Here is a 25,604-nt window from a genome sequence, read left to right as displayed (position 1 = left end):
ATTAAAAATACAACTTTGGAAAAAAAAATTTATTTACCTAAAAATATTTAAAATTTGTATTTTGAAGTATAATTTGGTGAAGGGTATATAAGATTCGGCACAGCCGAATATAGCTCTTTTACTTGTTATAACTAATATTCCCATTTTTATATACATAGTTTTATATTGATCCTTAAAAATTGTTTCTTCCAATACATTACTCAGAAAATTACTTAATTATTACCTTGCAACTCGTTTTTGTTTACATTAAAATACATAATTGATAAATTGTAGGTATATTTTATTATGAACAAATGTAAATATATAGTTAGTAGTAATACAAATTAATATTTAATTCAATTACACTCAGTTGTTTCTGAGTCATCTATTTTCAAGCAATTCATAATTTTTATTAGCTTCTCCTCCATTCCCTCTAAACGGCTCTCTATGCTTTCATTCGATTTCTTTTCCAAAACTTGCATGGCTTGATTGACTGTACGTTCATCAATTCTTGAGCAGTTGTTACTAATGCATGAAAACCAACACTTTAAATATTTATTCCTAGTAAAAGCATCATTATCATCATTATCATCATCGTCATAATCGCTTTCCGCAAGATTCACAACATTTGTACCATTTTCAAAATTCTTTACTTGCACCACAGACAATTTTTTGGTGGTTTTAGGACCAAAAACTTTATTTTTATCATTGGGCATAATTGAGATTTGAATATCGGTCGTATAGTCGGGAAAAAGTTTTGCAAGAATTTTACATATTAACTTAAATGGTTGACGTTTAAGTAAAAATGTAAAGTTGCCAGCTTGTTTGTACACAGCCCTTTCATAACGGTACAGCAGTTGGGTGCGACAGATGATTTCATTCAATTCAGCTTGATCTTTAATAGCCTGAGTGTCGCTTACGGCCAAACCATTGAGTAGATTGAACAAAATGATGGTCATGAAGAAGACGAAGGAGAGAAAAAGCAAGTAGTTGTAGACAGTATCAAGATTTAAAGCGCCAGCATCAAATTCTCCGGTAAACATAACAATAGTTTTGGAAAAGGCCACCAAAGGATCAGAAAATTTATGAAATTCTTCATCGCTTTTCTCCCCCTGATTATCGCTTTTGATGTAGAAACACAGAGCAAATGTGAATATAAATATAGAGTACAAAAGAAAACTCTTAACAAAACTAATGCAGACAGCTTCCAGCATTAGCATATGTGTAGAAATGGAAGAGATGGGCAACGAGCCCACCAATAAAACCAACTCGTAGGCCAATAGTAGAATACACGCCACCGCCAAATTACGTTGCAACTCCAAGTTTTCATTAGAATCTTGACAAGTCAGTATGGATAGTATTATTAACAATATTTCCAAATAATTGGTAATAGATTTTATATACTTCAAGGGAGACACTATCAACTGTATACATTCTCTCGCGCTCAAATACGAAATGCCCACATAGGAGCAATATCTGGATATATTTCTAGCTGTTTCAAGATCAATCTGACGGAATTTCAAAACAGTATGTGAAAGAATAGAGATGGCAAAGAACATATAAGCCAGGAAGTTTACATAAAATATTAAAGAAAGTTTATGCCATTTGAGATATAAAATACTGGTAATGACTGGATGTTGCAATAAGTAACGATATTCCTTGGATTTGGCCATAAATGCTATAGGCGATAAAACCTCTTTCAAATGTTCCTTACCCTTATCCTTACCCTTTTGCGGGGTAGACATGAAATTCTTGAAACTGATCAGTATTTCAAAGTCTTTATCACCTAACTTATGATCACTGGAGGATACACAGTCATCTAAGTGATCTTCCCACACCGAGGGATTCATGCCGTTCAAAGGCAATTCATGGAACCTATTTTCCAGACAAATGCAGGCTCCTCTTTTCAAAAGTTCTTTTATAGCCTTATTGTTGCGATATTTGACGGCATAATGTAGAGCAGTGGATTTACTGAAATCTGTGGCATTTATATCGATTTTATCAGAATTCAGTAAGACATAAAAACACTTCCAATAGTTGCAAAACTCTTGCACTGAATCTTCATTTAATTTGCACACAATATTACTTAAGGGATGATCTTTGGGCCGAATTCTTATATCGGGCTGCTGTAAAAGCTTTTCCAAGGCATACCAATTGCCATAAATCCAGGCTATTTCTATGGGAGAGTTATTTCCTTTAACGGTGCTATTATAATCTACACCATTGGCCAAAATTAAATCCAAGGCAGTATGGGCGCCTTTCTCTATGGCTGCCACAAACAATTGCAACTCTTCATCTTCGCTGGTATTCCTGGATTTATCAGTATATTGCTGTTTAAACATATCCATATTATCATTCCTAATGTGAGTCAATAGGGTATGAAATGTTATAATATTGTTCACCTTCCGACCTGGCAACTCCATAAGAGGATACTCTGTTTCCAATACACTTCTTAACTCACCCTCTCGATAAGTATCGATATCAATATTGGGTAGAGCCAAAAACAATTGCACCAGTTCATATTTCTGCATTTCATTAAGTTTATGATTTCTTATTACATTATGCAGCGGGGTCATTTCTCTCTGATCGGGTTCATTGGGAGAGGCGCCATAAACCAATAATATTTTTATACACTCTATTACATTGTTGGCATTTTCATTGTTAATATTTTTAGCCAAAGAGTTGAGAGGAGTTAAACCAGAATACTTATAATCAGTTTTGACACCGGGAGAGCTTAAAAGTTCTGTTAAATTTTGAGGATCTCGGGAATCGGACGCAAAATTAATGGCAGCTTTTTTATAAAATTTATTGACCTAATAGAGAATTACGTTATTATTTAACACTTATTAGCTTAAATATTCACTATACTCACATAATTTGCATCACAACCTGAACGCAAACATTCCTTCACAAATTCCGAACAACCAGGCGTTTGTAAAGTTTTTTCAAAGATACTTAAATTTTGATCATCAGTTGCCTGGGCATGTGCACCAATACTTAAGGCATCACGAAATTCCGCTATATCACGATTGATTAAAGCTTTGGACAGTTTTATCTGTGAAATTTAAATGTTTATAAATATTGGCAATAAATAAAAATATTTTGCTTCTTCAGCATACTTGAGGATCAATCAAAGAGCTTGTCAGATCAACAGGTTTATAATTATTCTGCATTTTGTTTTAAAAAATTTTAAAACCCTTAATTTATTACTTATTTAGAGCTGCTAACTTTGTGAGCGTTAGAATTGAAATGAAATAAATGAACTGCAGAATAGTTTTTCTGCATTGATCGTCGGAAGCTTAGTAATAATTTGTGGTCGGAATGTTAAAAATAAAAGAATATAATTTTATAAATATTGTAATTCTAATAAAAGTTATTTATTATTAATCACTGGTTGAAATTGGCACAAATGTTAACATATGTTCGAGTTATTGTAAATTGAATTAAAATAGGAATAATACAATGTGCGACTTGTAAACCACATTAAAAAATATATTTTACTATTTCTATTATATATTATTAATCCACATACATACATATATATGTATATATGACTGACCGAACAGTCCAAAAACAGCTGGATGCATGAAATTTGAACTGTGGGTTTCTCTCACCTCATATAGATCCACTAAGATGGATTTGTAAATTTTAATTTAGAGGGGGTTTTAAAGGTAAAAAATCAAAAACTTATTTGACTGTCTGATAATGTCTTAGTAGAAATTTTTTGGAAATAAATCTGTCATTTCTGGCTTGCCCAATAAGAATACAATTTGATGTGGGCGTAGCCAAGTTTATGTTATTAACCCCTTCGCTACATTGCATCCATACATTTTAGATTTTTGCATTTTTAAAAAATTGTTTTTGAGTCTATTTTTGGAATATATTTAGAGATGTTTACAATTTATTTCATTGAATTATCGCTATGCGTGTTCGATTGATAGCAATTTGAAAATGTGTGAAAATAGATTTTTGAATCCAATTTTTTTTTTTTTTTCAAAAAAGTGCCTTCGATTTTTTGCATATAAAATTTTTAAAAACTATAATTTTGTAATAAAAATTATTTAGAATGCTTAGAAACATATTAGGGAAATACAAATATAAAAAATATTAAAATAAAAATCACTGGGGGCTTCAGGATAAGCTTCCAGGACTAAAAATTTAATTTGGAATAACGGATGAACCAGGACACGTAGGACCTTAATATTAATATCAGTCAATATTGACATCAATACCAACCATATAATATACTTAAAACATCTATTAACACCTCCAGTTAAAACTTGTAGCGAAAGAGTTAAAATGGGACCTACAAATGCTCCAGGGGCGGCGCTATTGGGGCTCAAAGTAGGGTATCTTCGACATGTAAAATTTTTAAACACGTGCCATTTATTTTCTTTCCCATCTGATTTCAAAGGAAAGCGTTCGGCTTGTCCTTGAAAAAACATTCTTGCGTGTGCTATTTATCTCTTATAATTTCCAAGTTATAGGCATTTCAATATTCAAATTTTAAAATTTTGCCATACCTTGGTCCTTTTTTTTTAAATATAACTCTATACAGCTAAATTACAAATAATATACAAAAGATTTCAGAGCAATATCAATTATGAATCCAAAAATAAACAATTTTCAATTTAAAAATTCAAAAATAGTAAATTTTTGCTGTTTTTTGGGCGAAAAGGTGACATATATCCTGGATCCTTATATATAGCGGAGTCGATTAAGCCATGTCCGTCTGTCTGTGGAAATCAATTTTCTGAAGACCCCAGATATCTTCGGGATCCAAATCTTCAATAATTCTATCACACATGCTTTCGAGAAGTTTTCTATTTAAAATCAGCAATATCGGTCCACAAATGGCTGAGATATGAGGAAAAACCAGGACAATCTCGATTTTTGACCTACATCTGGATTACTAAGTCATTAATATAGACAATATGGATATCTGATTATAGATATTTCAAAGACCTTTGCAACGACGTATATAATACCATAGTAAGTTGGACCACAATGTGTCAAAATTTTAAAAAATATTTTTTAACCCGAATTTTTTTTTTAAAAATAAAAAAAAATTGTTTAAATTTTAAAAAAAAAAATTTTAAATTTAAAAAAAAGATTGTTTACCTAAAAATATTTAAAATTTGTATTTTGAAGTATAATTTTTACATAAGATTCAGTACAGCCGAATATTGCTCTCTTAAATATTCGAATATGTCGGTCTTACGCCCTTCGGAAAATTACCTATTTTTTATCAAAATTTTGGGCAGCATGTTCTAAAATCCGAAAGCTGGAATCAAAAAACGTAAAGCAGCTTTGGAAACCTTGATATGCTTCCTTTTGATCCCCAAACAATTTTCCCAGCCTCGAAGGAAATGTGGATCCAATGGGCAAAATTGTAAAAAATACCATTTTTGGGATTTTCGCTCCAATTTTTAGGAATTGCGGGATTCCCTTTGACTTTTTGACAAGTTTTTTTACACTTTATTATTTAGAATGATAAATTTAAAAAACGTAGAAAATTTCATTTAGTTGTGTTAATAAATAACGATTCTACTACATATTTATTGAGTTTCTAAAACTAAAATTTGAATCAAAATTTTAATAGGATTGCAAATATTAGGACCAATTTGATCCACATTTATTCCGATCAAATTTTTTTGTTTAAATAAGTTAATTTTTGGTCTTACAAAATAATCAATATCTCAATTAGATTCAAAAATATGCCAATTTTAAAACTCTGTCTTTCAAAAAGAGTTACACTGGTTCAAACGGAAATATTCCATTTGCAATTCCATGGTTTTCCTTATGACGAGTCATGACGGGTTTAAAATTAAATCTGTAATTCACATATAGATTTAGTACTTTTGTTTATTTATTAAAATACATATAAGGACATTTCAACAGATTACAATTATTTCACTTAATTACTTGCTTTAAAAATAGATATAAAAATAAGTTTCAGCAAATACTGAATAAATACATTTTTTTTCGTAAACTTACAGCAGGTGAAAAAAAACAAAACTTGAAATGTGATACAATTTTAAAGGAAAATTAAGTTAAACAAATATTTTAACACTGTGAATGCTGAATTTTCTTTGAAAAATAGTATTTATCACCGGCTGTAGTTATAACATTAATTCCCAAGCTCGTGTAACTATCTCGCCTGCAAATCCTGCAATACCTCAAACATTTTCTCCAGCTTTTGTTCAATATTATGCAAACGTTTCTCTGTACTTTGCAAACGTATTTGCTGCTGTATTGTTAACGATTTCTTATCAATTACAGCCATGGCCATCTTTACTGTTCGTCTATCCATTTCCGAGCATTTAGTGGTAATAAACGAACAGCAACAGGGCAGGAATTGCACTGGGGGATCCAAGATTTTATGTTGTCTTTCATTGTCGTGATTTGCCAACGGTATAAAGGCATCTTTGTGCACCGACATTTCTTTCATTTCAAATGAGTTGACTAATGGAATGAGAACTTTATTCTTGTCGTTGGGCAGTATGGCAATTTGTTTGCCAGCAATGTAGTTGGGGTATAGATTCATGATGCGTCGACAAATGGTACGGAATGGTTCGTGATTCACTATGAAATTGGCGCGTTCGGAACGACCGGTGAGAACTTCTTCATAGCGGGATAGTAAGTTGGTGCGCACGATGATGCCGTTTAGTTCGGCTTGTCCTTTGATGGCCTAAAGAGAAAAACAGAAATTAGGTCACCTCATTTTAAGAAAATTTCATAAATTAAACTCACCTGAGTGTCGCTAACCGCCAAACCATTGAGTAGATTAAACAGCACAATGGTCATGGTGAAGACAAACAATAGAAAGAGTAAATAACTGCAAAAAGTATCGAATTTCAAATCACCAGCATCGAATTCTCCCGTCAACATGACAATAGTTTTGGCCAAAGCACCCAAGGGACTTTTAAATTGGCTAAATTCTCCATCATCTTTATCATCATCCTTGGCGGCTGATGGAGTTGCACCATCATCCTTGGCAGCTGATGGTGTAGCACCATCATTCTCTTTTGCAGAATTACTTTCCGGCTTGCCAAACATTATATAGAAGCAAAGAGTGAAGGTAATGACAAAAATCGAGTACAAGAGAAAACTTTTGAGAAAACTACGAAAAACAGCATCCAACATTAGCATGTGAGTGGATATGGAGGACACCGGCAGAGAACCCACTAGGAAGCACAGTTCTACGGCTATTAAGATGAAGGTGCAAACAGCTATATTACGCTGAGTCTCTCTATCGTAACTGGGTTCAATGCAGGTAAGAATCGACAAAAAAATTAGCGCTATTTCCATATAGTTTATGGGCGAACGTAAATAGTTTCCAGGCGACATGATGAATTGTAGACATTCCCGCAATATCATATAACAAATGCCGATCCAAGAGAATATACCAAAGAGAGTAGCCACATATTCATGTTCACTCTCACGGAATTTCAACATTGTATGAGTAACAATGGAGATAGCAAAGAACAAATAAAGTAAGAAGTTGATGTAAAATATAACAGACAGGCGATGCCATTTGAGAAATAAAAAGCTGGTGATGAGAGGATGCTGCAACAGATGCTTGTGGTCCCTGGATTTGGCCAGGAATGATATGGGCGGCATTTCTTGTCTCAGTTGATGAGTGCTTTTCTTTTGTACGCTAGAATTTTGAGGCATAAGATTCATATAGTTGATAAGGATTTCATAGCTATTGTCACCCAGTTTAGCGCCATTTGAGGTTATGCAATTATCAAAATGTTCCTCCAAAATCTCAGGATTCATGCCATCTATGGGCAATTCATTGAATTCACTCTTAATGCCAATATAGGCTCCACGTTTCAGCAGCTCTCTAATAGCTTCGCTATTTCTATACTTAACGGCATAATGCAAAGGAGTCGACTTACTTTTATCCATCTCATTAACATCGATTTTCTCCGAATCCAACAATATATAAAAGCAATGCCTATAGTCACAATAGTCATTGACTGGCTGTTCATTTAATTTGCGTATGATAGTTATCAAGGGCTGCTCCTCACGTCTTATTTTCAAATCGGTTTGCTCCAACAGCTTTTGTAAAGCATACCAATTACCATAAACGGTAGCCACTTCCAAAGGAGTATTGCCATTTAAGACGGCATTATAATTAACCTCATTCTTCATTAACAAATCAAAAGCCTCAGTAGCTCCTCTCTTTATGGCCTCTATCAATAGTGGAACATTTTCCTCTTTTGTGGTATTTTTCAAATTATCCCTATCCGAAATATTCAATTGGTATTCGGGAAATTGCTGTTGGAACTTCTCCATATCTCCATTACGTATGTGGGTCATTAGACTGTCAATATCTATCGTTTTTCCATCATGTAGCGGTGGTAAACTGAAATCACTATATTCAGCCTTTAATATAGTTCTTAATTCACCATCACGATACGTATCGATATCCAAATCTGGTTGCTGCAAAATCATTTGCATAATTTCTCTTTTTTTCAAATCATCTAGTTTACGATTTTTCACCACATAGTGCAGAGGTGTCATTTCTCTTTGATCGGGTATATTGGGAGATGCACCATAGTGCAGCAGCATTTGTATACAATTGGCCACATCATTGGCATTCTCGCTGGTGAGATTTTTAGCCAAGGAATTGAGTGGAGTCATTTGGGAATATTTACGATCAACTACCACCCCGGGATAGCGAAGAAGAGCTTTCAGAATTTTGGGATCTTTAGAATCGGTAGCATAATTTATGGCAGCTTTATTTAAGTGAGGGTTAATCTGTAAACGATGATTAATTAGAATAAATTCTTAGTTGAACACATTAAATTACACTTACATAATTAACATTGCAGTCTCTTTTTAAACATTCTTCAACAAATTCCGCACAACCATGGGTTTGCAAAGCCTTCTCAAACACACAAACATGTTTATCATCTGCGGCGCAGGGTTCAGCTCCCATATCTAAAGCCACTCGAAAGTCTCTTATATCGCGATTGGCCAAAGCCCGACTTAGTTGAGTCTATTAAAGATTTGTATGAATTAGTTAATAATGTGAATTAGTTTTTTGATAACAAAATTTCTATTTACTTGAGGATCCGCTAGGCATCCTGAGATGTCAATAGTACTGTATTTGTTGGACATTTTGGTTTTACAGTCTCATATGTCAATAGTTAATTTTATCGGTAGAAAATTTTATCTAAAATGAAAGAAATTTTTATAATTAATTTAATAATTTAATCACAATTTTAGTTACACATTAAATACTTATGGTATAGCAAAATACAATCGTAATAAAATAGTAAAATATGATTAAAAAATTGTTCAAAGTTACAAAAATATGTGTGCTATTTACAAATCTTAAAATAATAATTCAAGGTTGGCAACCGTTACCCCTAAAAAAGCCTTTCAGCTCAGCTACTGTTACCGCTAAGCTACCGTTACCGAAATAAAAGCAAATACCGTTACCGACATAAGTATAATTACCGTTATCAAATTAGAACTACAGTTTTGGATCGGTATCCAACCTTGAAACGAATCTGCAAAAATACAACTACGAGCTCTAAAAGCTTTTACAGCCTGGAAGCGGTCAGCTTCAGCGATCTGTTTTCGTACGTGTTGGTCAAGGGTTTTTGTTTTGAAAAGTTTAGTTTAAAGATGAAATCGCTCGATTTAATATACCTTTAAGTATATACAAATGTCTTTTATAAAAGGAGGGAACTTATTATTAAATTTCACATAGGTTCATCGGCAGATTTTTCAGTAGTGCGTCCTGTCAACTCCTCTCAGATTCCTAAACATATGGATTTGAAAATAAAATTGGATTTTCTATTTCTAACAACTATGTAAAATTTCATTAAACATTTCATTAGTATATAAACAGACAGTGAAAACATTTAGCTAATTATTTCACTGAACACACTTGTTTCCCTTTTTTTTGGTAAAACAAATTTCATTTTTATCTACATCATCAATTCATGCATGACTACAACTGTAAACTTACGTTAAAGTGCTCTTTTTGTGGCCAATAAACTTCAGTTTTATTTAATGTATTGTAATTTAACAAGAATTTTGTGCAACCCTTATCAAAAATCGAAATTCAATACATCCACTAATATCATCTAAATATACATATCTACATAAATATATAAAAGAGTAACGTTACTGGGTGACTGACTCACTGATTCATCATCGCACAGCTCAAACACCTGAAGCTATAGACTTGACAGTTGGACTGTAGGTTCCGCTCTTCCCATATAAGTAATTTTAGGGGGTAAATCACAGGAAAAATAAGGTACCAAAAAGGGGAAAAACAAACAAAAACAATTAAGCCAATTTTAAACTTTAGTTCGTCCTGTCCTACAACAATTATGACTGTGTTTGGAATTCGAATGTGTAGGTTCCAGAGAGAAAAATAAATCTGGTACTTTTCTTCTAAAGGTACTTTTTTATTTTATTTAACTTCTAGATATAATATTAAGCTGATATGCATCTCAGTAATGAAAGAATCATGGATAGGGGCCTTTATGGTATCAAAAAGGGAGAACTAATGGTAGTTTTTTCGTTCTTTAAATGGTACTATTTGAATTTTCTGAAACTACGTTCAGGAAATTAATTAAGGTGATACAATATTTTGATACTTTTAAGCAGTCTATTGCCGGATAATGTTTAAATATATTTTTGTCATACAAAAAAATATTTAAACATTGATTAAGCTTAGCTATGTTTAATATTTTGATAATTTAACTTTACATTATTTTTTCTACTTTTGTTATAGATATATAAACGTTTATTATAAACTCCCACTACGATATTGTTATTTATTTCAGGAAAAAAGAACTAAATATTTGTCAAGAAAATAATTTATATGTATGTTTTGTTGTGATTTGCTGTGAATTGAATAATTCTATTATAACCAAGAACCGAATCAAGTCAATATCGGATACTCTGTTCCAAATAGGAAAACGTATCCCAAAGAGAGCGTTCTGCATCGACCGAAATAATAGTAGTCGGACGGGGCATGGTCTGGACTATAAAGCGAGTGAGGCAAAACTTCCCAACCACTTCATTTTAAATACTTTTTAACAGATATAAGAATATTACGGTATCATTAATGGCAACAGTTACGTTCTGTACAGGTTCCCTGTGATGGTCTGGTCAGATTTCAGCAGCTCATAATAGATAGGACCCCTTTGGTCCCACCAAATACAGAGCGTTACCTTACCGCCATGAATATTTGGCTTTGGTATCGATTCATCTGGTTATCCGGGTTTCACATACCACCTCTTATACATCAGATTTTTCATCGCAAGTAATGATTCGATGCAAAAATTATTTTCTTTTATAGCGTTCAAGCATCATTTCGGACATGCAAGGTCGTTTTTCAAGGTCTCTCGGCTTCAATTCGTATGGTACACAATTTCTCTGCTTTTGGATGAATCCTGCTGCTCGGAAACGTTTTGAAATTGCTGCTTGAGTAGCCTTCAGTGATTTTCCAAGCTCTTGTTGAGTTTGACAATCATTTTCATGGAGTAATGCCTCCAATTCTAGGTCTTCAAGCTTTTTTGGCTGGCCTGGGAGATCTTTGTCTTCCATGTCACCACAAAATCACAACTTCTAACCGCACAAACTATCTCTCGCACGTTGAAACCGATGAAACACATTCACTATAAGCTTTAGTGGGTAATCGGTGTCCTTCACTAGCTCATTTTTTCAAATTAAAGAAGTAAAGCAAAACTTCCGGCATTTGGTACAAAATTCGACATTTTCGAAGCAAAGAAAAGCATTTTAGTTTACACTACAATGTTCTATAGCTAAGTGAGAACAAATAACAGATATGTACCATTCAAAATGACATATAATTTATTAAAAATAAAAACAGAGTTCAAAAGACACGCCATCTAGTGTAAATCCCACATTTTTATGTCATACTGATTTGAAAAAGATATCGAATTATGATTTTTTAATAAAAGTGCAAAAATTATCGAATTTTTAACGATTATTGAATAATTTTACTGGTTTTAGGGTTTATTTAGTATCAAAAAATTCCCGGGAATGAACAGATTTTTTTTATTATTTTCCGAAAACGGAAAAAGACCCTATAAAGCATATATAGCGGAGTCGACTAAGCCATGTCCGTATGTCTGTCTGTCCGTCTGTATGTTGAAATCAACTTTCCGAAGCCCCCAAATAACTTACATACACGATTCATACATCAATATCTCCGGAAATCGAGAAAATCCGTCTACAAATGGCTGAGATATAAAGAAAAAACCAGGACAACCTCGAATTTTGACCTATATCTGGATTACTAAGCCATTAATATGGGTAAAATAGGAAAAATATTTTTTAACCCGAATTTTTTTTTTACCACAAGTTTTATTTTCGCTAAATATTAAAATAAAAACAATTTAAATAAAAACAATTTTTTAAATTTAAAAAAAAACAATTTTTTAAAATTAAAAAAAAAACAATTCGGAAATGGTTTTTTCAGAAAATGAAAAAACAACTTTGAAACAAAAATGTTTGTTTACCTAAAATATTTAAAATTTTTATTTTGAAGTATAATTTGGTGAAGGGTATATAAGATTCGGCACAGCCGAATATAGCTCTCTTACTTGTTTTTCTTTTAATGGTACTTCTTCAATTTTCTGTAATAATGAATCTAAGAAAAAATATTTATCTCGTATGATCCTGAATGTGAGACAAACAGGACTTAATAGTACATTTTATTTCCTCTAATGTTATTGTTTCCATTTTCCATAGTAATAAATCTAGAACCATGAAATTAACATACATTTAGGGTAACTTTATATTAAATCTTTAAATTTTTCATTTTAGAAAAATGTTCATTATTTCATATTTTTTCTCAACTTCATTTAGCAGTCAGTTCTTAAAAATTTTTACATAAATAAAAATGTTTATAGACTTAATTTCCGTCATATTATTAATAAGCGCTACTTTATGGCATTAAAATTTTGTTTAATCTTTTTTATATTACTGCTATTTTTTTTTATTACTTTGAAATTAATTGTCTATTTCTTAGACATTCAATTGGCCATTGCCTTTAAAGCAATTTCATATTAAATTAAATTTCTTTATGGAAGCTTAACGGAAATTCAACGAAGCATTAACGCTTTAAATAATGTTTGTAATAGAGTAGAATGCATTAATTTAAGTGAAATAATATGCCAGAAAAAACATTGGTCTTACTGATGTACTATGGTCTTAAATTTAAACAAATAAGTTGAGTTAGGTTCCAAAATAAAATTGGTAAAATACGTTAAATGTTTCTTCCATGGTATGACTTTGTGTTAAGTCCCTAGATCCAGGTCTAAATATTGACAATGAAATGTTAGGAGTAGAATGCAAAACTACAAACATTCTGTTGTTGTTTTTAAATAAAAACGCTTCGATATTGTATTCTTGATATGCCCTAAAATGCAAATTTTTTTTGAAATATATTTACTTTTTTTGTAAAATTACTTGACCACTGTTGGTTTCTTGTATATAATAATTTGTTTTTCCTACTTTTTCTAGACAAATATTAAGTTGGCTAAACATATTTAACCACTTAATTAATGCTGAATACAAAACAAAATACAAAGCTAAGGAAAAAGTTAATAAACAACATTTTAAAATTATGACCATTAAAGTTAGGAGTCATTTAAGATATACCAATCATAATATGTTAAAACATTATACCGGCTCACTCTTTATTATAAACACCACTCAAAAATATGAGAGTATCGTAGACCCAGAAATGATCGATATAGCCGTCTGTTTGTTGAAATCAACTTGTATTTTTGGAGATATTTTTAAAAAATGTGAGAGCCGAGATGTCGTGTAATTTTGCTAATTCAGCGTAAAGCGCTCTATTTACAACTTTTGTATCTTTGGTAACCCCCACTGAAATTTTCCGGCAAACATTTTCGTAGAATATTTTAATCCTTAAATGTCCTTTTTGAAAGGACTTTTTTTGATTTTCTCAAAAAAAGGGTCAAATACACCCCTAAAGAGGGGAGATAGAGAGTTATTATCTTCCACAAAAATGAGCCCCATAAAATTCCACAATATGACTCCGACAATAAGAATTCTCTCAGGCATTAACTTACAACATTTTTTCAGTTAGCATAATACTCCCTTCTATCAAAAAATTAAAACTTTGACTCACTTTAAAAAAAATACAGACCAGCTAGACTCTACGTTTATTTAACAAAAATGATCTATTCGACATGACCTTTCAGAATTATAGGGTCGCTATTCTATTCCAATCAAAAAGTTTCAATTTGTTGGACAGTGTTATTATTTATCAACTATGGGTGTATGGCTTAAAAATGCGGGATTTATAATATATTGCGAGAGATTGTTCTTCAAAAAAGTTTGAAGACCAAGAATTGGAGGCATTACCCCATGAAGATTGTTGTCAAACTCAACAAGAGTTTGCAAAATCATTGGGAGATTTTCAAACAGCAATTTCAAAACATTTGCAAGCAGCAGGATTCATACGAAAGCAGAGAAATTGGTTACCAGACTAATTGAAGCCGAGATAAATTGAAAAATGATTTTATATGCCAGAAATGCAGCTTGATCGCAACAAAATAAAATCATGTTTGCACCGAATTATTACTTGTGATGAAAAATGGATTCATTACAATAACCCAAAGCGTAAGAGATCTTACTTGAAGACCGTCTAACCAGCGAATCGAAACCAAAGCCAATATCCATGGCGTTAAGGTAATTATCTGTACTTGGTGGGAACAAAAGGGGGCCAAGTGTTGAAATCTGACCAGACATTCACAGGGAACATTTGCTGAACGCAATTGGTTCGTTTTAAGAGAGTATTGGTCGAAAAACGCCCAAAATATGCGGCCATATATGAAACCGTAATATTCCATCATGACAACGTTCACCCACATGTTGCAATATCTGTTAAAAGGTATTTAGAATGAAGTGGTTGGGAAGTTTTCCTTCATCTGCTTTATAGTCCAGACCTTGCACCGGTCGACTACTATTTGTTTCGATCGATACAGAACGCTCTCTCTGGGATATGCTTCACTTTGGAACAGAGTATCCTATATTGGATTGATTCGTTATTGGCTTCAAAAGATGAGCCGTTTTTTTTGGCTCGGAATTCATATGTTGCCAGAAAGATGGGAAAATGTCATAACTAACAATGGCAATTACTTTAAATAGATTTACATATAAGACCTAACTCAGTTGTCAAAAACCTAAGTGGTGAGAATGTATTAGTAAAAAAAACTATGTGAAAACAAAAACAACACTCGTATGTATAACTTTTTTGAGTAATTTTTTTTTTTGAGTTTTTTTCGAGTTTCCGCTCTATGTTCTCTATGCTTCATACATTGTGATCTAGCTAATCAAGAGTTTAGAGGGTCTTCAAACAAATATGTTCAAAATAATGTAGCTTTCTAGGAGTGACCGCAGTTACACATTTTGCGTGAGCTGGTCTAATAAACACAAACTATATATTTCTACTCTTTAAGTCTGCAATTAAAATGAAGACAAATCACCCTTCATTGTCGACAATAGCGAGTCGCTGTTCAAGTTAATTAGTTAATTTACACTTTGTTAATGTTAATTTAAGTATAAAACTTGATTACACATCAAGCCAGCCGCTTGAGTAATACTAATGAAGCCTAATTTTGTCTCATTGTTGGACGTATGTGGGTAATTTACCTTGCCGGTAAAACAAGAAAATTAAAGGGCCTCTTGGGCCAAAGTGTCAGCTTGTGCCGTTTCAACTGGTTTTTTTTTTGTCTATCTGTGGCTGTGCCTTAATGATCTGTTTACATGTTTTTCATCAATAATTAGTCAAAAATCATGGCCTACAGACATTTTTTTTTAAATTATTTAATTGAGTTGGCATGATTGATGGTGGTTAATAGGCAACAAGAAGTAAAATCGAAAATATTAAATTTAAATTATCGATATTTTGGAAGCCAATCAAAATATTATTTATGTACATGGGATGACAGTATACATAAGCAGAAATAAAATAAGCTGTATGAGAATTATACCAACACAATTTTTATAAAATGTTTTAGTACCAATTTTTTACACACAAAACATTAAAAGTGACTAGAGACACTTAAGTGACAATTGACATCACGCTAGATTACCTGGGATATATAAAGTAACCAATTGACTTCTTTCTTACACAACAAAGAGCACATACATATCAAATTACCCAAAATATATAAATTGGAGTCAGCCAAGTGGTCAGACATTAGTGACAATAAGGGATACATGGGCTACTTGCTTAACTGCTGGGCAGTGTTTTGCTACAGCAAAACACAATTAACTGTTGTAAAGTGGATGAAAACCGCAACTACGTTGTTAATTTACTCGTTCAAAATAACGTTTACGAACGCTTAATTCCACCTTCTATCATAATATTATCAATTTACTATTTAAGGTGGCTTTAGATTATTAGAATTTACGACAAGAAAATAAAATGAAAATTTATCAATATGTCATAAAAAGTTTATGAAAGACGTTTGATTGTTGTTTTTTGCTTTTGCGCGATCCTTATGAAGTAAGTTTTTCAGCAACCCCGATCTAATATGACTTGCTTGTTTTATGAATAATTTCAAAAAAAGAGACTGTCAAATTTTTCATTACATATTACGTTTAGACTATTTTCTACACAAAAATTTTACAGATCATATTACTTTTTTTTACCATGTAAAAAGGGGTTAAGTTGCTAATTTTAGTTTTAACTTTTGATACTTCTGCTATAACTTTTCTTTCAATAAAAATATTTCTCATCCATTCATGTATACAACATCTATTTATAACTTCTAACATATTGTTTTATAAACATATATATTTTACATGCTAAATTTGTAAATAAAGTTTTATTTCAAACTAAATTACCAAACAAATTTTAATAATTTTTAGTGGTTACTTCATAAAATCAATTCCTTTATTTATAGAATACTGTAAATTGAACAACTAATTAGAGAAACGTGCCAAACGGAGCGTTGGAAATAGTATGAATTTTGTATTTAATAAATATGTAATCAAACAAACTTGATTAAAATATGCTAGACATAATATTTAATATATATTTAACATAGCCACAAACAGACATAAAGAGTGAAGAATGGACTGACTGATGTATAAATTAAAATTGTATTTAATTTTGTTTGTCTCTAACTAAGCAAACTTTTCCTAGATATAAAATAATAAATAATTACATTGGTTTAAGCACACAAAGTTTAAAGATTCTCTCTGTTGTAATTTCATAGATATACCATAATTAATATTAACTTTGTACGGTATGTGACACGCCCATTTATCCAAACCCGATCATTTACATATGATCGGGTTTGATTAGGAATTAGGAAACTTTGTATTAGAGTTATTCATACAAAATTTAAAGACTCTAGCTATTATAATTTCTTGAATATACGTCAATTAATTATTACTTTGACCACGCCCACAAAATTACGAGAAAACCTGACCAGACATCAAACAAAGGAACCAAAAATGCACATACTTTTTATTTTAGCTTGCCCATTTCTGTCATAATATAACAATTCATAGGTACAAGAAATCGATATCCAATAATTACTTTATATGATAGATGCCACATTAATTTATCCTAACACGACCATTTATAGATAAAATAATGATATTTTTATCGGAGAAGACTCTGGATATTATAACTTCCAAAATAAACGATCATTAACTTCAACTTTGTATGGGAGATGCCACGCCCAAAAAATTTTAAGAAAATCTGTCAAGACTTCAAATCTAAACTGACAGACTGACTGATTCATCATCGTATAGCCCAAACCCCGGAAACTGAAGACATACACACAGCCTCAAAGATAATGAAAATCCTAAGATATATCCATCGAATTAAATTTAAAAACTTCGGTTTGTTGGAGATTGGGCTGAATAATAGATTCGGTTCTGATAAAAAAGAAGATTTAAGTCGGACTATAGTGATTTTCATGATCTTAAAAAAATCGAAAAATTTACTAATGTTTACTCATATTTGATTCTGTGTGTATATCTGAAATTCTCCTAACAAAGGCCTAACTCAGTTGTCAAAAATCTAAGTGATGAGAATATATTAGTATAAAAACTATGTGAAAACTTTGTTGAGTAGTTTTTTCCAGTTTCCGCTCTATGTATATTTTCTCTATGGCTGACGACATGAAATTTGAACTGTAAATTGTCCTCCCACTAGAATGTATTTTTTTTTTAAATGCAAACAATTGAAAGGTAAAAACCGGTAAATTTGGTAACCTTATATCTGGATAAATTTGAAATTTAAACTTTCTTGGAGCGAAAACATCGAAAAACTTTAAGTATTTTGGATCTGGTGGGTCAAAAAGAGTATTTTTGAAAGATTTTTGGATAACAAATTATTTTATTTTTCCACATACATATGTAGTTTCCTTTGAGTTCTATGCACTTTGTTCAGCGTTTCTCCAATTATGTCTATCATTTCAATAAAATAAGATTTGTCGAGGTCATCAAAAAAAGGTACTTTTGGTGAGAGTCAAATCTCTTGCAGTAAAATTTCTTTCCATTAGGTTTGAAAACAAAAAATATTCACTCGGTAGAGGCATCCTAATTCATGTTTTTTTGCTATAGAAACTGCACATGTGGGTACCCTTTTGTGCACCCTATTGTGAGCTAACGCGGCACCATCTTGCGGAAAGCTTTTTCATACCCAAGTGGTCATTCAAAGTTGAAACCACTGAGTCATATGAGATGCGCACAACCTGTACCACTTTCAATCTCCGATGCTTCGGGTGTACGACTACAACGAAATTCTGGAAAATACTTTTTTACCATTGAAATTGATGGTGCTTAGCCTTTATTTAAGTGATGTTTTTTTCAGCAGAAGAAATTTACGTTTTTCAAATTACTTCTCAAGTCATTAGGTAGTCTGCTATCAATGGCTGTCAAACTAAATGACGCAGATTGTTAAAATTGTAAACTGACTAATGTTGATAATACGCTGTTATTAACATGGTTTATAAGTATAACAACATTAACTGTTAAAGATGCTAGCATTAACATTAATGAAGCTAAAAGCTCTAGAAATAGAACAATCTAGTTTTGTCAGTTAAATGGATAATTCATGAAACTACTAGACGACTGGCACTGTGTATATAAATAGTAACAGGAAATTGCACAGAGTTAGTTTATCATAAGCGCAGTTAGAATTAATAAAACCGACTATGATTCCAATATTTGTAAAGGATTTTTCAATACGGAATTCCGAACATTAACAGTTGATAGCGGCTATCTATCTAATTGGCTGCTATTTATTCAGTTTGTTTTGCCAACTCACCATGTATGAATAAAGAGTTCAATAACATTTGATAAAGTTGTCGAAGTTAGGGCGATACCAATCAACATAAGATCGAAGAGCATCTCGAAAAAGTTACTGATTGGTATGGAGTTTAGGCTGGCAGCATCACCGGTCCATACTTTTTCAATAACATTTGATAAAGTTGTCGAAGTTAGGGCGATACCAATCAACATAAGATCCATCTCGAAAAAGTTACTGATTGGTATGGAGTTTAGGCTGACAGCATCACCGGTCCATACTTTTTTGAGAACAACGTTGGCCAAGCCATCACCGCTAACAACGAGCTCTATATGTCGATGATTACCGACTTCTTTTGGCCCAAATTCGATGATATGGACACCAATGACATGTGGTTTCAACAGGACGGTGCTACGTGCTACACAGTTCATATCGCGATTTGAGGCTATGGTCATCGCACGTAGAGCCAGCGGCCCTCAAGCCAACATAAGCCAAGTCAACAGTTAAATTCAGCCTGATGAAATCTCAAACAAACTTAAAGATTGGAAGCACTTAATGAAAGACCCTTTACTATAATTTAAATCAAATGAAGACACATTGAAGAATTAAAACAAAAACATAAATCTGTGACACTCATTTATTAGCTTCCAACCAACTATGATTAAAATATTTGAACTATAATTTAAATAAAATAAAGACACACTCAAGAATTAAAACAAAAAAGAATACCGTGCGAATTTTAAAAAACTGGATATTTGTTTAAACAATTTTTTCCGGTTAACAAAAAAAAAGCGTGTGAATTTTAAATGTTAAAATGAAGAAAAAAAAAAAACAAAACAGCAAATAAAAACAAAATAAATGAAATGAAATAGAAATCATTAACATCTTTTTGTAGTTAGATAAGGTTTTAATTAATTTGAACAGCTCTCAGACTCAGACGCACATCTGTCCGTCCATCCATCCATCCATCTGTCTGTCTATGCGTCTGAGTTTCTATGACCAACCAACCATTTTTTTATTGTGCCATATCATTTTTCTAGTATCGTATCTTACATTAAATTAAACGCCCATGTTAATTAAGCGTTACGTTTTCCATTAATTCATAAAATGCAAAAAGCAAATTATAAAAAAAATGTTGTACGGATTCTTTAAGTTTATTTTATGCTGGGGTTTCAAATACAAAACGTTCGCTCACAAAAGAGTTTTTAATTGATTATCTTTCAACAAAAATAGAGAAAAAAAATACAAAAAAAATCGAAAAATACTGGGCTTTTGTTTAACGCTTAACACAAAATAAAAGAAAAAGTCCAAAAAATATGATGGGATCTTAAAATTCCCAAAGTCAAAGAGGTCACATAAAGTTTAATCACCATACAATCATATTTATGTATTGTTGAAATGATGATTATCTCTACTATATAATAAGGGTATAGTTAAACAATAAACTTCAATAATTAAAATTATGGTGGTCAGAAAATATGCACATTGTACATACATAGATAGGAGATCGAGCTTAAAAATATTTGTAATAGAGTTTATTAGTTAAAATCAAAAATTAATGTGTTGTGGTTGTTAACCCGGGGTTATACATATTAATGTAAGTGAAAGTATGTAACAGACCTACATTGAAGTATCTTTAAAGTAGCGAAATACGTAGTAGTCGACACTCACTGCCATTAGCAGCCGAAGACGATCAGTCTATTCAGATGTATACAATACGAATGTAAGCGATCAATTTTACGTTTTACAATACATTTACTAATGTGACATGTTCTGTATGAGCCGACCACTGATGTACACTAGGCTGGCGCTTATTTAGAACTTTATAGGTTTTCGATACTCCCAAGGGTTGTTCTCCGTCATCTCAAAATCTAACGATGAACATTTGAGCAAAATTGGATAACGTTTAGAGGTTGCACATGAACAATTTAAAAAAAAAACAAGTAAGCTGTGCCGAATCTTATATACTCTTCACCAAATTATACTTCAAAATACAAATTTTAAATATTTTTAGGTAAACAAAAATTTTTTTTTCCAAATTTGTTTTTTTCATTTTTTGTAAAAAATTTTTTTTCGAATTGTTATTTAAATTTTTTTTTTAAGGTTTTTAAATTTAAATTTTTTTTTTTTAAAATTAAAAAAATTTTTTTTGTTTTTTTAATTTTTTTTGCTGAAAAAAATTCGGGTTAAAAAATATTTTTTTCCGATTTTGACCCATTGTAGGTCCAACTTACTATGGTCTTATATAGGTCGTTGCAAAGGTCTTTGAAATATAGATATCCATATTGTCTATATTAAATACTTAGTAATCCAGAATAGGTCAAAAATAGGTCAAAAATCGAGCTTGTCCTGGTTTTTTCCTCATATCTCAGCCATTTGTGAACCGATTTAAAATAGAAAACTTCTCGAAAGCATGTCTGACAGAATTATTGAAGATTTGAATCCCAAAGATATCTGGGGTCTTCGAAAATTTCATATTTCACCCCCTCTGGAGCCGCACCTGCCCTTCTCACGAAGGGTATAAAAAGTTAAAAGTTGTAGAAAAAATTTTAATTATTGGGTGTATGACTTAAAAATGCGGCATTTACAATAGATGGCGTGGTTTTTATTTTTAATAACTTATTTGCCTTTTTGAAGGGTATATATCTATCATTTATTCTCAATTAGTTATTGAACATTATAGTGTAAACAACAATTCGTCATTGTCAAACTCAACAAGAGCTTGCAAAATTATTGGTAAGTACTCAATCAGAAATTTCAGTTTCAGCAATCAGTTTGCTAGCAGCAGGAAATTGTGTACCATACGAATTGAAGCTGAAGCTGGAAGAAATGATGTTTGAACGCTATAAAAAAAATAATTTTTGTACCGAATCATTGCTGGCGATGAAAAGTGGATCCATTACGATAACCCGAAGCATAAGAGATCGTACGTGAAGTCCACCAACCAGTCGAATCGACAGAAAGCTAAATATCCATGGCGCTAAGGTAATGTTCTGTATGTGGTGGGAGCAAAAGGGCTGCTGAAATCTGGGTGCAAAAGGGCTGCTGAAAGCATTTGCCGAAAAACGACCAGAATACACGGCCATGACAACGCTCGGCCACATTTGGAAATATATGTTAGAATGAAGTAGTTGGGAAGTTTTGTCTGACCCGATTTATAGACCAGACCATGCCCCGTTCAACTACTATTTGTTTCGATCGATGCAGAACGATCTCTCTAGGTTACGCTTTGGAACAGAATATATTGGCTTGATTCGTTATTGGCCTCTTTGGAACAGAGTATATTGGCTTGATTCATTCTAGAGCAGTTCTTTTGGCTCCGAATCCATAGGTTGCCAGAAAAATGGGATAAGGATATAGCTAACAATGGCCAATACTTTCAATAAATTTATATTGTACAAATGTTTAAAAATAACAGCTAAAAATTTTAAAAATTCCGTATTTTTGGGATTTGAGATATTCATGACATACACCACCATAGTGGGGAGGGTATAATGCGTTTGTGCAGATTTTTGTAACGCCCAAAAATATTGGGCTAACACCTACCTTAAAGTATATCAATCGACTTAGAATCACTTTATGTGTCGATTAAACGATGTCCGTCCGTCTGTCCATGTAAACCTTGTGCGCAAAGTACAGGTCGCAATTTTGAAGACATTTCGATCAAATTAGATATATATAATTTTTCGGCTCAAGGACCAAGGTTATTGAAATTGGCTAAAATCGGTCCATTATTTCACATAGCTCCCATACAAATGTCCTCCCGAAATTGGACTTTATCGGTCATAAATGTTTAATTTATATATCTATCTCCACAAATTTCGCTCCAAATAAGTTTTATATAGGTATTCGAAATTCGTATCACCAAATTTTGTTACGATCGGTCCATAATTAGTCATAGCTCCCATATAGACCCGCTTCCAAAAATCACTTTAAACTGGATAAATCTGTTAAACATTTTGTTATACACACAAAATTCATCATAAATAACTTTCATATAGACATAAATCACATGACCTAATTTCATAGTGATCGGTCCACAATTGGTCATGGCTCCCGTATAAGGCCCACTTCCGAAAATCACTAACGAATATAAATTATTGATATTTTAAAAGAAAAATGGTTTTGCTTATTTACTTGGTGTAGGGTATTATACTTTCTTACTTGTTTATGTATTTATTATATACCCTTCAACATAAGTGAGCATGGGTATCTATAATTTTATTCCCTAAAAAGGTTTTAATAACTCCTAAACTCATAGGATGTACATATAATAAGCAAAAATATGTACATACAAAAAACTAATATGTATGACCTTTGACCTTCAATATACCGAGATGCGGATACATGGTTTATCATGACTTTAAGCACTTTATTTAGAACAAAAATACTGTACATAAACACTCACTTTTATCCAATTGTTGTTATTATCATTGTCAGTTTTTAAAATTTAATTTAGCATATAACAAAAAACAGGTGACATCAATTAATTTAAATAATTTCCAAATATAAATATGTCAAAATACCCAATAAACACAGAATAATGAAATTTAATTATTATTTACATATTTGAAAACATGTTTAATGCTCAAAGTTAAACAAATGGCTTTTTCAAAGTTCTAAAAAATCCAAAAATTTTTCAAATCATATTGTTGAAATATTTTGAAAACTGTATCGATGTTTATTGGGTACTAGTTTGATGCTATAAAAAATTTAAAATAAATAAATGTGTACATGTGAACAAGTACATATAATATTCATTAGGTTAGTGTTGATTTAATCCAAATACGAATACTGGTGTTTTAAATATGTATGTATATGTATAAGTATTTTTAGGAAAATATGTTACACAATTTTAGTTAAATGCACAATGAAACTGTGAGGTAATCATTCGTTATTATGCTGCCAGCAGCACAATAAACCAAGTTAGCCATTAGAACACAAAAACACATATAATAATCTAATGTTTATAATAAAATAAAATAATGAAATAACAAAAAAAAAAAAAAAAAATAGATTCCTTTTGGGAAAAAAAAATCGGTTTAAAAAATATTTTTTTCGATTTTGAACCATTGTAGGTCCAACTTACTATGTATGGCCTTATATATGTCGTTGTCTATATTAATGACTTAATAATCCAGATATAGGTAAAAAAAATAGGTAAAAAATCGAGGTTGTCCTGGTATTTTTTCCTCATATCTCAGCCATTTGTGGACCGATTTGGCTGATTTTAAATAGGAAACTTCTCGAAAGCATGTCTGACAGAATTATTGAAGATTTGGATCCCGAAGATATCTGGGGTTTTGAGAAAATTGATTTCAACAGACGGACATGGCTTAATCAACTCCGCTATCAATAAGGATCCAGAATTCGGAAGATTATATTGTGGAAATTACAAACGAAATGACAAACCCTTTTGATACCCTTCTCACGAAGGTGAAGGGTATCAAAAAGAAGACACAAATTTGTTAAAATTATTTCTTAAAATACATTCCGTAGCCTATTTTCTAATATTTAATTTTAGGTTGATTCGTTGGGTTTATGGTTCCTACGCGGGAAAAATTTCTCGGGAATTCCCGGGAATATGTTTTTCACTCAAAGGTCTAAGACAATTCGAAATAAATTTACTGGATTTTGGTTTAATTTAGTAATAAAAAATTCCCGGGAATGCAAAGATTTTTAAATTTTCTCCCGGAAAAGGAAAAAGTCCGGGAAATTAGGAACCCTCGTTGGGAAGCTAATTTACGATTTTGTAATTAAAAATTTCTAGGACCATGTTTTCAAAATTGTCCAGTTACTCCACTAGAATATAAATATAAATTAGATGAAATTTATTTGTTAATATCAATGTTTCTACTCTACTGAACCGTGTCTAAATATTGCTCGGTTCAGAAATGGTGATTTTGACACGGAAGACTAAGATCGTCCAATCCATCCAAAAAAGTTTGAAGACCAAGACTTGGAAGCATTATTCCAAGAAAACTATTGTCAAACTCAACAAGAGCTTGCAAAATCATTGGGAGCTACTCAAGCAGCAAATTGAATAGAGGAATTGAATCTATTGTTAGAACACGGGTTTTGTTTTTAATAATTTATATGTAATTTTGAAGGGTACATATCTGTCATTTATTCTCACTTAGTTATGGAACATTAAAGTGTAAACAACAAGGTTCTTTTTGCTTCGAAAATATCGAATTTTGTACCAACAAAGCGGAAAGTAATGCTTTCCTTCTTTAAACGATTACTCACAAAAGTTTATGGTAAATGTGTTCCATTGGTTTCAATGTACGAGATATGGTTTGTTCGGTTCTGAAGTGGT

General features: G+C 31.9%; 2 protein-coding genes across 2 annotated transcripts in view; both read right to left on the bottom strand.

Annotated features, from left to right (window-relative positions):
• Nucleotides 1–310: 310 nt before the first annotated feature.
• LOC135960838 (transient receptor potential cation channel protein painless-like) lies at nucleotides 311–3,217 on the bottom strand. Its single transcript, XM_065512236.1, has 3 exons — nucleotides 3,099–3,217; nucleotides 2,852–3,034; nucleotides 311–2,792 (listed from the first exon to the last, which is right to left on the bottom strand). The coding sequence occupies exons 1-3, from the start codon at nucleotides 3,150–3,152 to the stop codon at nucleotides 336–338; spliced, it is 2,694 nt and encodes an 897-aa protein (XP_065368308.1). The 5' UTR covers nucleotides 3,153–3,217; the 3' UTR covers nucleotides 311–335.
• Nucleotides 3,218–5,826: 2,609 nt separating this feature from the next.
• Nucleotides 5,827–25,604, bottom strand: part of LOC135960873 (transient receptor potential cation channel protein painless-like) — a 55,692-nt gene continuing 35,914 nt past the window's right edge. The window contains exons 2-5 of the mRNA XM_065512273.1: nucleotides 9,058–9,166; nucleotides 8,807–8,989; nucleotides 6,733–8,748; nucleotides 5,827–6,670 (exon numbers count right to left, since the gene is read on the bottom strand). Of these exons, the coding sequence (XP_065368345.1) occupies nucleotides 6,131–6,670; nucleotides 6,733–8,748; nucleotides 8,807–8,989; nucleotides 9,058–9,111 (2,793 nt within the window). The 5' untranslated portion in view covers nucleotides 9,112–9,166 and the 3' untranslated portion in view covers nucleotides 5,827–6,130. The remainder of the gene's footprint in view (nucleotides 6,671–6,732; nucleotides 8,749–8,806; nucleotides 8,990–9,057; nucleotides 9,167–25,604) is intronic.

The sequence above is a fragment of the Calliphora vicina genome, chromosome 5 (assembly GCF_958450345.1).
Source record: "Calliphora vicina chromosome 5, idCalVici1.1, whole genome shotgun sequence".
In the NCBI taxonomy this organism is placed as follows: Eukaryota; Metazoa; Arthropoda; class Insecta; order Diptera; family Calliphoridae; genus Calliphora; species Calliphora vicina.
This window is presented reverse-complemented; position numbering and strand designations above follow the sequence as displayed.